Source organism: Elephas maximus, chromosome 6 (assembly GCF_024166365.1).
Source record: "Elephas maximus indicus isolate mEleMax1 chromosome 6, mEleMax1 primary haplotype, whole genome shotgun sequence".
Taxonomy (NCBI): Eukaryota; Metazoa; Chordata; class Mammalia; order Proboscidea; family Elephantidae; genus Elephas; species Elephas maximus.
This window is the reverse complement of record NC_064824.1, coordinates 104,015,825-104,030,006: the sequence shown is the minus strand read 5'-3', so window position 1 is coordinate 104,030,006 and position 14,182 is coordinate 104,015,825. Positions and strand designations below refer to the sequence as shown.

At 37.3% G+C, this 14,182-nt stretch overlaps 1 protein-coding gene across 11 annotated transcripts in view; it reads right to left on the bottom strand.

The window, feature by feature from the left end:
- PARD3B (par-3 family cell polarity regulator beta) overlaps positions 1-14,182 on the bottom strand; it is a 1,165,226-nt gene that overhangs the window by 416,971 nt on the left and 734,073 nt on the right. For all 11 annotated transcript variants that reach the window (XM_049888916.1, XM_049888918.1, XM_049888913.1 and 8 more), the window contains one exon: positions 8,368-8,483. In XM_049888916.1, coding sequence (XP_049744873.1) covers positions 8,368-8,483 — 116 coding nt within the window. The remainder of the gene's footprint in view (positions 1-8,367; positions 8,484-14,182) is intronic.

Genomic DNA, 14,182 nt, shown 5'->3' with positions numbered 1-14,182 from the left:
ATTCATTTTCATTTTAAAATGTGGCAGTTATCTAAAATTTAATTAGATGTTAAATTTTTGATAAGCCAAATACTGGTTTTCTTAATGTCCTGAAAGAGTTCCACTTGGGACTGTGATACTATAGACTCCTTGTGAAGTCAGTTATTCCAAGGTTCTTTTACTGGTTTCTCTTTTTGCACAAGAAACATCTGTCTAAGAATGCACCTTGAATCTTGATATGCAATCTCTGATCTCACTCAACTTGTTTTCTTCTACTCAACCCACTTCAGTTACAGTCTCTCTGGTTAAATTACAAAATATAAGAAGACACACTACAAAAAACAAACAAAAAGAACATATATCCCTTACCAAATACTGGCAAATATATTATGGTCCCTTTTCCATAATTCTGGCAAATTCTGCCTCTGTCCTTAGACTTTATGGGCTGTTTTCATTTATGTATCTTTTTTTTTTTCCTCTCACACCAAACATGCCAAAAACCAGAATTCAGTTTTCCATCACCATTATCTTCCCAAGTTTCAAACCTTGTAAGCTTGATCTATCTCTAATGTGGCTATCCTCACTTGATATATTTGGGGTACGGATTCAGTTTTCAACAGATCTCAATTTTTCAATATTAGCCATAAAAAAGTCTAAGGACAGTTCTCACATGCCTCTTAAGTCACCTCTCTTCCAGGCAAAATATCTTTACTCTCTTCAATTGTCTTTCATTGGATGTGGTTTCTAAGCCTGTCACCAATATCGATGCAGTTTATACTGTCTTTCTCTCTCTTAAATATTGTGCCCAGACTTAAACACAGTACTCTAGGTGTGTCTTGACTAGGCAAGTCTATAGTGGGACTGTGGCCTCCCTTGGTCAGGCAGCACAGAATTAGCTTTGGGAGTTGCTGCGTCAGGCAAGTAGCTACCTTCAAGGATTGTTATGTCAGGCTTCCTCAATCTTCTACTTGTACATCTGAAGGTTTTTTAACTTTACTTCAGGACATTACCTTTATCTTTCACTAGCCTCCCATCCCCCAAGCATTATATCTACCTGAATTGGTTTCAGAGATATCATCTCTACCTGAAATTTTATTATTTATCCCTTTCTATTCAACTTTGTCATCTATTTACCTAACTAGAATGAAAATGCCATAAGGATGGGGCCTTGGTCTCATTAACCCAGGATATTGCCTGGCATATAGTAGGTATTCAGTAAATGTCTGTTGGATGGATGTGCCATTATTTGCTAAACTAAATCTTCTTCAATTTTCGAAAAACCATTTGAACCCTAATTAGGAAACCCTGGTGGAATAGTGGTTAAGTACTATGGCTGCTAACCAAAGGTTTGGCAGTTCAAATCCACCAGGCGCTCCTTGGAAACTCTATGGGGCAGTTCTACTCTGTCCTATAGGGTCGCTATGAGTCGGAATCGACTTGACGGCACTGGGTTTTTTTGGTTTATGCCATATAATACATTACCCAATTCTCTGAGGTTTATGTCTACTTCAAGTTTGGTTAAGAATGGTTTTCATGCCTTCATACAAATCCCACACATCTAGTCTTTATGAAATTTTATTGAGCCTTATTAGAACACACTGGGAAGGGCCAACTATAGAGATTTCTAGTGTATGTCATCTAATTCTCTTCAGGGTGACACTGAGTCATTAAAATAGCACATTTCAGGAAAGGACATTTTAAAATTATTACCTACCTTACTGTACAATTTGACCCACAAGTCTCAATCATGAAAAATGTGACTTTTATAAAAATTAAAATATCCTATATTTATAACATCTCCCTGATTCATTAGTCCAGAAATTCTATCAAAAAATGAAAGGAGACATCAGTTGTTTTGGGGAAACCATGGAGGTTGCCGGTGAACACCACTCCCCCTCCCACCCCGCCCCCGAGTTCACAAACATGGAAATCTGGGGATCAGCATTGAGATCACTTAGTTGCTTCTGGAATTCATCATCTATATAAAAAAGTGGTCGTTTGCTTCCTGTCTTCCAGTGTGAAACCTACTCTTAATAATTTGCGATAGTCAAGGACAGCTACTTTATAATCATAATCCTTTTAGTGCTCAAGAATATAAATTCTCTAGCCTCCCATTCCCTGGCAGCCATGCTTTTCCAGTTTGAACACGGTTCCTTTTTGCATGAAGACACAATTAACACAGGGATAGAGTGCTCTGCTTTCAGTCCAGCATCTGTTAGGTGCCTTACACAATGGGCCACCTCACCCACTTTCTTTTTTGTGCTCTAAAAATAGTTTGGTTGTCTAATTGTTATTATCAGGTTTCGTAAGTCTCATCTCATGCAGCGGTTCCACCCTTCCCGCATCTATTCCTTTATATTATCATTACTCTTTACTAGCTTCTCTCTTCCTCTTTTCTACATAGCCGGGGTTATCAGTGAGCTTTTGATGCACCTGCACCAGGATCTTCAGATGCCTCTTCCTTGTCTTCCTCTCTAAGATAAGTTATCATCATAATGTCAGAATTTCCTTTCGGAAACTATGTCTTAAGCCTTGAGTTTTCCTTCCTTTCCTCTCAAGAAAGCCTTGAGAGTTTCAGTCCAGGCCCATGCAGCATGTACCATTTCTCTCATTTGCTGCTCAATTCCTGGGGTTTACTATGCATCCTGGCACACAGTAGGCTATAATTATTTGTTTAATGAGTGAATAATTGTTCTCTATACTTTTGTATTTTGTTTTCTTAAAGCTCAGGACATACATATGATTATGCCCTTGTACTCCTTCTTGTCTACTGTAAATGGTAAATAGACACAAATGCTTTTTTTTTCTGATATAATTAATTCTTCTTTACTAATTAAGTTTTGTTTCTTTTAGGTTTTTTTAAGTGAAGTTTTATCCAAAATAGCATTATCTAATACAGATTTTGCCATCTTCAGAGGTATTCTTATTGATGAATAATGAAGAATATTCATGAATACAGACAAAAATGTTAAAACATATTATTAATGATTTGTGAACTTAATTGAAAAAACATCATCACAGTTACAAACTTATGCAGCTTTATAAAAACAAAACAAAACAAAACTATCTTTTCAGTCTTCAGGATTTTTGCCTTATTACCAAGAATGCATATGGAGTTACCTCACTGCATTAAAAACTAATTAAAAAAAAAAAAATAAACTATTAGCACAGTAGAGTGGAGTTAACTAAGTTTTTCAGTCTTTCTTTTATCTGATCCTAGAGCTAAAGAGCTACTTACTCTCTGAGAGGAATGTCATAACCTAACCTAAACATTTACCATTCTTGATCTATCCAAAAAAAAAAAGAAAAAAAAAAAAACCCATTGCCATTGAGTTGACTCCAACTCATAGCGACATTTTTGATTTAAAATTTCCTCCAACTGGGGATATCTACAAACATTTTCTAATTTAAAAAATTTAGAAAAAACAATTATCAGAAAATAAAATTGGTGAATCACGGATCTCTCGGAAAAAAAAAAAAAAAAAAAAGCAGCCAATCTCTCTATCATCCTGATTTTAGGAGTGTCATTCAAGGCATGTGCTTTTTTTTTTTTTTTTAAGAGACTAAAGGCATGGAATGTTAGCAATCTTCATTGTCAGGAAAGTTCCTAAAATTTTGTCTAAATGCCTCATGCATCACTTTAAGCTCATTTCCTCTCATTTACTAGAGGCAGGACAGCTGGCCAGCATCTTCCATCTGCACTGCCCTCAGTCAGCTCCTGATGGTGTTACAGAACACCCTCTTGAAGTGGGAGTGAGGAAGCCAATTTGAAACAGTAGAGAAAACTCTCAGGAAAAAAGGAAAAAAAAAAAAAAAACTTGTGGGAAATAGCGTTTTAAACTTAACTTTGAAAGGGGCTATAGAAAAAAAGGTCAAGGGAGGGGCCAAAATACTTAAGCACAGTCCACTGAATAATTCAAACTAATTCTTAAAAAGTATTATGGGGTCATAAAACACCAGGTCTGGAAATTAAAGATTTTTATACCTCATCAAAAAGTCTTTGAATGTAACTTCCTGGCATACTGCCAATAAGGGCAGCTCTTTGGGGGGAAACCCTATGCCAAAGGCCAAAGAGGCAGCTGTGTTATTCAGCTCCTGAGAGCTTCCAACTCAGCACCCACACAAGCTCAATTATGAGCAAATTAAAGGGATCCAGACTGAACATAGTAATTGTGGTAATTTAAATAAATAGAGGAAAGTCTACAATTAGTAGGAAAAGATGGATTTTCTCAAAAACCCAGAAGTATCTATCCAGTCTCTTAAATGGCACCCAAAACCCATTGACTAAGCATAGTTACAGCCAATTATTTAATAATAAATTTCCTTCCACCCATCATTTTAATCATTTGTGATGTGACTTAAATGTGACCTTGTGCATGCTGGCAAAAGTCCTCACAAAATACTGAGGCAGGATATTAAAGAAAAAAACAAAGAATTATAATAGATACATAGGAATTAACATCACTGAGTAAAATTGTAATCAGAGTTAGAGTTTTATGCTTGCATTTCAGAGCACATAGATAATATGTAAGGAGCTCTCGTGGTACAGTGGTTAAGTTCTGCAGTTAATGAAATGTGCAACCTTTCAAGTGCAAAGAATAATTTGGAGGCATTCAAAAAAATAATGGGGAATCTGTTAATGTAGTTGAATATATTAATAAAAACAAAATATACATAATCACTCTGGATACAAACCCATTGCCATCGAGTTGATTCTGACTCACAGTGACCCTCTAGGACAGAGTAGAACTGCCCCAAAGTGTTTCCAAGGAGCACCTGGTGGATTCAAACCGCTGACCTTTTGGTTAGCAGCTGCAGCGCTTAACTACTATACCACCAGTGTTCCTTAAAATCTATTCCTAATTTAAAAATGAATTAAAAAAAAACAACAACACTTTTTAGGAAATCAGAAATAAAAAGAAACATATTTAACCTGATAAAAAGTTTCTATCAGAAACTAACAGCAAGCATCATAATTAACTGTAACACACACATACAAACACACACGTACACGGTAGAGGCATTCTGTTTACTCTTTATATTCATCTTGATTAGCTGATTCTAAAGTTCGAGTGTGAAAGTGAATGAATATGAAGCACCAATGCAACTTTACAAAAGAAGAGAAATTTAGAGGAAGTTTGCCTTATAAGCTATCAAAATACAATGCAATAGCTGGTACTCTAAGGAGCCCTGGGTGCTGTGGTTAAGCAGTCCGCTGCTAACTGAAAGGTTGGAGGTTCGAACGCAGCAGCTGCTCCCAGGGAGAAAGGTGTGGCAGTCTTCTCCCATAAAGACTATGCCTTGGAAACTCTGTGGGGCAGTTCTACTCTGTCCTATAGGATCACTATGAGTTGGAACTGAACTGACAACAATGGGTTTGGAGTTGTTAATCTAAACAGAATACTGCTGGCATGGGGAATGACTAATGTTATCAAGAGAATAGCCAAGTAAGTTCTGAATATGACCCATATTTAATATTCAATGCGATTGCATTCCAAATCAATAGAGAAGGGATGGAAGAGTCAATAATGTCAATAAGGAATTCACACATAAGAAATGCAAATAGATCCCTGAATATAAAAGCAAAAACAAAAACTCCTCAGGTAAGACCAAATTTCATCAAAGGGTGAAAAGTAAATTGTAAATCAAGGTTCACTCATATAACACTACACAACTATAAAGAAACAGTACATGTGCTATAGACACATATAGATGGATGGGGCGAATAATAGATAGGTGGAATGCTATCTAGGGGATATACATAGAAAACTATTTTTAATCCATGTTTGTGTCTGGGAAATAGAAAAAGGAGATGGAGATGAGGAAAATTCATTTTTTTCCCAGTAAGAATTATCTGCCTTTAAAAATATAACCCACCCAGTGCCCTCGAGTCGATTCCGACTCATAGCGACCCTATAGGATGGAGCAGAACTGCGCCATAGAGTTTCCAAGGAGCGCCTGGCCGAAGCAACAGTAAATACATGGAACCCATTCACCTTTTGAATATATGAACAATGACTTGGTAATATGCAAGTTAAAACACTAGCTTAGGTTCAGCAGAAAAAGAAAGAAAACAAAAAAAAAATGAAGCAAACAAACAAACACACAAAGAGGGTCCTGATGGGGCCCTTTAGCTTTTGAGGATTCCTGCAGACTTTATAAAGCAGGAATCCAGTATAAATTACACAATAAACAGAAGATCCCTTTTCTTTCTTTTTTTTTATTTTTATTTTGAACCATATGGATTGCTATTTTAAATGCTTCAGGAATTACATTTACATTTTTTAAAGAATACACCTTGATCCTGCTGAGGACTAGTCCTATAAGCACAGTCCCCAATCTTTTTAGCAAATACATTATTTTCTTACATTGGCCCAGTGCTATATCAGAAAATTAAACTACATACAATACTCTGTATACCTAATCAAACAGAGAAGACTTCCCAGTGTTTACCATTGGGGTATCATTTGAGTTTATTCACTGAGAAAGCCAACACATGTACTGCTCTTGCGTGACTATTTTAGGGAGAAGGGATCACAGTGGTCATAGAATGCTGACCCTCAGAGTCTTCAGCAAGACTATTAGCTTTAAACTGTCACTTGCTGGAAGAGGCAGAACTTGGATAGTTACTTGAAAAATGTTTTTATAACATGTTATTGAGAGCTCTGTTGAATGGTTTATTTTAGTCAATGCTTTTAGTCTGGCACTTGTGTCCTGAGGAAAATAGACCGAGAGTGGTCAAATTTTGTAAATTGAATAAACATCACTATTACTGTTGTCATTCATGGTGTAAGTACAATAAAATGCAGTGGGTGACTGCAAACTACACATATTTGGCAAGGGCTAGTTCAATTTAAAAGAGGAAACTTCTCAAAAGCCAAGATTTCAGTAATAAAAAAGATATAAGTACAAATTCAACTGGACTTTCCTTAAGTTTTTTTTTTTTTTAAGAATTTGATATTTTTCTCTTAAATAAAAATGCATGCTATTATTTTCTATTGCAGGGATGTTTTAGAACCATACTACTGACCACTTTTTTTTTAACTAATGAGGAAAACAGTAATATATTTGTTCTCACCCTCAGAATTAAGGGCGGTTTTCATACATTCATCTTCCTCATAGAGAAATTAGGGAGACAGAATTGGAAATGTTTCTTAAATACTCTATAAAAACAAATTGCTCTTAAATTGTTAGAAATAACCTATGTCACTGTCACACATGATTCCTTTGGTTTGTCAAAGGTTCACGCTTGAGAAAATACTCTTTTCTGACTAGTGCTCAGGGCAGTTTGGTTGTTGAAGTTTTCTATCAGTCACTTACTACAGGTGATTAGAGCAAATGCATCCAAGTGATGGAGTTAATTTACAGAAAACGGAATCAATTTCTCTTGTTTCATCATGACTGAACATTTTTCTGAACTCCCATAAATGAGTAACAGATAAGCACTATTTATCAGATTGTTTTATGAAGCGTGCAGTTTTGATTATTCTATTTTATTGTCACTACTAATGAAATATGTAATATGCTTCAAGGAAAAAAAAATGCAAAACTTGGTCCATTCAGAAGGCAGTGAGTACTTTGGTAAGAATTTATTTTGCACTCACAATGTTTTCTAATAGCTCTCTCTCTCTAAGAGCCCACGGGACAGCAGCCATGTTTTTGGGCATCTGAGATACCTTCCAGAGTTCCATGTTCCAGGGGCTGGAAAACATAGCTCTCAGGTTTGCAGGGACCCTTGCTCTGCCCTAGCAGCCAACAGCTTCCTGGAAATTCTCTGTGGGGCTCATAACCTTGATGAGGTTGCTTAGGCACTGAACCAAGGAACCTTGACAGCTCCAGGGTAGGAAACCCAGGGACCCTTTTTCCCTCCAGTGTCACAGGATTTGGAGACAGGCGTTTAAAGAGATGAATCTTTTCCACCCCTACTATCCCTATCCATCACACATGGAAAAGATGACAGGAGGGGAAGCACCATGGTAGAGGATTCATTTAACCACATTATCTTCCCAAGCCCTGCAACAGGTAAACATGCATAAGAAATGAAAAAGCACGGGCAGAAGCCAGAATGCAAACACAAAGAGCAGGCGAGTCAGAGATGCCCACAGCATTTAGATCCTTGAGAAGAAGAACTCATATTTTTTTTCCAACTTGTAAAGGGAGGACATTTCATAGACCACTTTATAAAAACAGATCATTTGTCTTATTTTGAAAAAGGAGATAATTACAATTAAATGTGTGAGAGAAGACAGGATGGCCATTATTCCATCCTCCAGACTTCAGCCACCCTACTCCCTGAGATTTGAGTTTAGGAAACAAAGGCAGGAGCTTCAGGAGATGGATGTGCTGGGGCTGGAGAGCTGACCCGGATGTCACCTCACCCTCGCTTACCGAGGTCCATGCTCTTCGAGGCTTTTAGATTAATTGATTCAGGCTGCCTGGCCGGTGTCACAGGTCTGAAGTTGATGTGCTGATCCGGAAAATACACCGCTGAATCCACCCCAGAGCTGAGGAAAGAAGCCAAATGCCAGATTTAGGCTTAGAATTAGGAAAAAAAAAAAAATGAAACAGGTCTCATTTTGAACACAAACCCTCAGCTCTCTCTGTAGCTTCCAACCAGGCATTTTAAACCAATTCTTGAATCTCAGGTTTCTATGTGAGATGCAGCAGCTCTGTTTCTATCACCCTGTACAATTTAAATAAAATATTCTCTGGCTAATATCATGTTTTACTCTTCACTGATTTCTGCTAATTGGGATCCCACTGTACAATACATAACTTTAAGTGGGGAAGGCGAGCCTGGAAAACACTAGCACTTGAAAAGAAGCCACCAGATACTAGCAAAGCCCAAAAGCGGGTTAAGAGATTCTCGAGGGGCTGTGCATGCCCTTCCTTTAACAAGCTAAAGGGTTAGTATTGTTCATAGAAAACCACCCCGTTGAATGACTGATGTGTGCAGCAGTTTGGTTTTCTACTTTATTTAGGTCTATTTTCTAAAAACTAATGCTAATATAGAGCAAACAGTCTGCTCATCAATAATACCAAAAGGAAATAGAAGGATGGTTGACAATTTAGACACATGTTATATACGAAATATATGAAATGCCCTGATATGGTTTCTAGTACTAGTAGTCAATCTCAATTTTCTTTCTGCTGAATATTTCATTTATTTGCTTAAGGATGGAGGGGATTATATAAAGGAATTACAGACAATACCTTATTTTTTGATGTAAGAATAAATTATATTTATATACTTTTTATAAATGATATTGTAGACACTTTCTCCCTTGGTATTCTCACGTTTCGAAAGTAAATATGGTAGCTCATTTCAACATAACATCTGTCCTGATATCAAATATAGTGAAATGTCAAGTTATCAAACATCCTTGGTAAATACGATAAGTACTGAGGGTTGAGTTTTTCAAACAGTTGGGGGTTTCACACTTTAACAGAACAAAAATGTGTTAACTATTTTGAATGGGAATCCTAAATTGAACAGGTGGTCTTGACTTTTTAATCAAATACTGTATACCAAAATAAGTTTAATCTTTTCTTGAAACTCATCAGTCATGCACATTTCATATTGTTTTAATACTCAGCAATAATAATATTGTGGAATGAAAGAATGCCTGAAACTCCATTATTGCAATACAGTGGTTAGATTCAGGAAGTACCTGTAAGTGGTGGCACAGCGTAGTGCTCAAGTGTACAGATGCCAGAGTGGGGCTATGTTACATTAGGTACAATTGGGTTAACTTTGATTCATAGTGACCCCACATGACAGAGTAGAACTGCCCTACAGGGTTTTCTAGGCTGAAATCTTTATGGGAGCAGATCATCAGGTCTTTGTCCCAAGAAGTCGCTAGGTAGGTTCAAGCCACCAACCTTTCAGTTAGCAACTGAGTGCTTAACTGTTGTGCTACCAGGGCTCCATGGTGCTAAATCCTGGCTCTGATACTTATTAGCTGTGTGACGTGCACAACTTACTGGACCTCTTACGTGTAAAATGGGTATAATTACACTCTCCAGTGTTGTTAAGAGGATGAAATGAGCTAGCATTTGAAAAGTGAACAGAACAGTGTCTGGTACAGAGAAAGTGCTGTAGAAGTGTACAGTAAACCAACAAGCAGATAAATATACAGACCTGCTTTCACTTGATTATAGATTTCTGAGCTTTTTTGAGTCTTTATGGATGCTTGGTACAGTTTCTTTGCCTTCCTTGTTTCTGTCAGATTCTCAGTAGACCTTTGTATAAAAACTCTTCTCTCCTTTCAGTTAGAAGGATAATGTAGTGATCTAGTTAGAGCCTGGGCTCTAAAGCGAGATGCCAGGGTTGTTTGGCCTCAGTTTCCTCAACATAAAATGGATAGTAACAGAATTTATCAAAAGTTGTTGTAAGGATTGAATAAGATATGTTACGCACTAAGAGTAGTGTCTAACACACAGTAAGAGCCCAATAACCATGAGCTATAACAATTATCTTTATTTCTGTGGCAGTCTTTGAACGAGGGTTTTACTTTGTGATGAAGATATTGTATATTTTCATGAAAATTTCTCAAGAAGTTTAAATCTATTCTTTCAAGCTATGAAGTTGTTTTTTTTTTTTTAATTTTTTTTCTTCCTTACTGGTGTCTATTCTCAAAAGATGAAACCCGCTATATAAATTGTATTAGATGTGGTAATAACATTTTTATACTTAGGTATCTAGCGATGGTAAAACATGCTAATCATGAACAAAAAGCCTTGACCCACTTAGTGTTATTGACATTGGCCTGACATAGTAGTAATACTCTAAAGAAGAATTCTGAGATGCTACTCTGAACATGAGTGTCTCTTTGAGTCTTGATGTTTTGAAAGCACTTGCCTTTAAATGTTACTCGACCTTTATTTGCTCTTAGTTTTTCATCCTTTGATCCCTTGTGATGATGTGGTTTTAGTGTCAGAAAGACTCATGGCTTTCGTAGAATCAAAGAATTTAAGGGCCAAAAGGGATTAAAGGTCATCTCACCTAACCCCTCATCTTTTAGATAAGACCCTGAGACCCAAAGGGGACTGATGTGCCCCAGGTCTCACAGCTGGCCAGTGGCAATGCCAGGAACAGAACTCAAGCTTCTTGAATTCTTTCCAGAGTCACAAACTTTGGCTAAAGTGGTGGTCATTCTGGGACACAGGTTGTGGCTGATCCTGGGTCCAAAGAAATCAGGCCTTCCCTTCTCAGCACAGATTTCCTCATACTGTCTGATGTAAGTTACACTGTAGGCTAACTTTTTGTTTCAATAGAGTGGTGCACATTATTAAATAAAAGAAACTACATAACTAATCAAAGTAGATGCCATATTTTATAACACAAGGCTTCAGGGAAGAGGTTTAGGACCAGTTTGCCCAAACCTTATTAAAACATAGATCACACTGCATTTAAAGTGCTTGGCTCAAGGCAGACAATGGAAATCTACCCAACTGAGTAACGTATTGGCTAACTTAATTCACTGCTTTAGATTACCTTACTAAATTAGGCATTAATTATCAAATTAGGAATAAGAATTCAAATTTTCCCAAACTCCTGGGAAACAATTATTCCTACTCCCCTCCAAAAACCAAGCACAAAATGCCTACTGATGTAATAAAAAAAATTATGTAGTAACCTCAAATTAGAGTTTGTTTAAATACAGTGAATTTGTTTATGTATAGATGTTGGGATATAATCAAGGCTGATCAAAGAAATAAAATGCTGCTTTGTAAAATGAATGTAACAAATATTCTTATATATATATATATGCCTGATTGTATCTATTAAATTGATCATGATGACACACTTCTGTTATGATTTTGTTTGGGATCAAGTACACACTTTGAGAACCTTCAATAGAAGGATCTCCTCTGACTTGGTATAAAATGGAAATAAGGTAAGATAAGGCTTATATCAGATCGGGAGATATTTTAGGAGGGAAGTGAGTAATATGAGATATTACGAGACCAAAGTCAATGTGAGCATATAGCGCACTGAGATAACGAATGTAGTATAGAATGAGTTAATATGAAAATATTTTAGACACATAAGCTAGGCCAGTAAAATGGTTTGTAATTTTATGCTACATATTGAAAGCTTTTGGAGTGAGAGGCCGATACAATGATTTACTATAAGATGTGACATATTTTAATTTTGAAAGAAGTTAGCATGTGCTCATGGCTGAGCAGGCTGCTGTGGAGGCTGTGGGAAGCTGAAAGTTGACAGCAGGCCAAAGACATGTCTTGGATAAAGGCAGGGTTTTCAGCATGAACAACCAGGGACTCTATCAAATAGAAACGATGCTCAGTGTCAAATTATGCCACATAGTGAATAAATAAGAGTAGCATGAAACACATCCCAGTGGCCCGAATATGGTGACGAATCAGGAATGTGAAAGACACATAAGAACCAGCGATGAATGTCCAAGGGGAACTGTCTGAAATAAGGCGTCAGGACAAGATGATCTTGAGAGGCATGCCAAAAAAATTAAAACTGTAGCCTCAGGTGTCCATGGATCAGTTCCAGCAACTGGCTTCAATGAGTGAGAGTAAATGGAGGGCCTGTATGTGATAGAAAGGGGCAAAGAGAGTGGGCAAAATAGGAAGATACAGATATAGGCACAACAGATCTATAGAGAGGAATAGAGAAGGAGGAGAAAGATTCACCCAAGGAATTATCAAATGTCTACACTGTTAATAGAATTCAATATATTCTGCCTGCTGATGAATTGTCTTAAACTCTCCCTGAGATCTCACTGCAAAAAAAAAAAAAAGATATTTCCTTTGTATTTATTTTTTATATTTAGACAAATTTTAAACCTTTCTCTAATAATTATTTACATCATAGTACAACTACTGATTGCTTACAAAATAGTACAACTAATGATTTTCTTTTGGTTCAAAATACAGGCGTTAAGTTTGATCAAATTCGTTTTATGCTCCTCATGCAACAATAGCTTTCTGCTTTACAAGGCTGGCTCTGTCCATAAACACCCCTTTTCCATTTTAAAGGGTTTTTCATTTGTTTTAAAAGACAGAACAGCCTCTTTTGCTCAGCTCTCCTGGTTCCCTTTCAATCCTTCCTCCATCCCAAGTTTCACACATCCAAACCCCATTGCTGCTATTGGTCATCTAGCAACGCAGCAGCTTGCAGGATAGTGTAGGTCACAGAATCCCAGGAGGGAGAAAAATTCATGGCATTAGACTTGTTCTTCCACCTTAAAAATGTCTTTTGGCTCTGTCCCTTCCTGTCCACCCATGCTGCTTCTCCATTCATGCCCTTCTCTTCTCTTGCTACTTGGTCTCCTTGTCTATTTCTTCCCCCCATTCACACCATCCTCCACTGAGTGAACTCTCTTAACCTGATATTGTTACTTCGCTTGAAACCTTTATGCTTGTCCAGTCCTTTCTGTAAACACTTGGTGCTCTCTGGGCATGGTAGCCAAGAATCCCATTGATTCTTCCTCTAGATGTTTATGCTTTAGCCACAATGAAAACACTATGCTCTTCCCCTTACTTCTTTGCCCAGTGAGCTTTTTCCATTCTCCAAGAAATAGCCCAAACACTACTTCTGTGAAAAATTCCTTGACCTTTGCTGGCAGAGTGAGTAGCTCTTTCCTTTGGGCTCACATGACATTTTGTATCTAATGTTTAGTAGGATGGATTCTAATTATCCATGTGTCTGTCCCTTCAACAGGACAATGCATTTCTTGAGGGCAAGGATGCCTTCTAACCATTAGAGTACCTTATATAGTGTCTGGCTTGGAGCTCCATAAATACTTTTGAATGGGTGAGTGAGTGAATGAATGACCTAATGACCAAATACAGTAGAGCAGAAAAGAAGAATAAGGCCAGAGAAAATGCCATACTTCTGACTGAAAGGAGATTACTGTTGACCTTTAAGAAAGCAATTCAAGTAGAGTGGTTTGAACAGAAGACTAAGCACAGGGGATTAGAGAGAAAGAGGGTGAAAAGAAAATGGAAGTTACTAGTCCATGCCATAACTGGAAAATTCACAGCAGTGAAGGCCAGTATAAGCTTTCTTTCAAGATCACAGAGGAATGTGCTTTGCTAAACAGGGAAGGGAAGAAACCTGTGGCAGTTGTAGACTGAAGCAGTCAAAAAGGCAGTTGCTAAATCCCCAAAATTCCACCTGTGTACTATCTCTGAACTATTTCTCTCACCTGAAGGTTTCCCATCT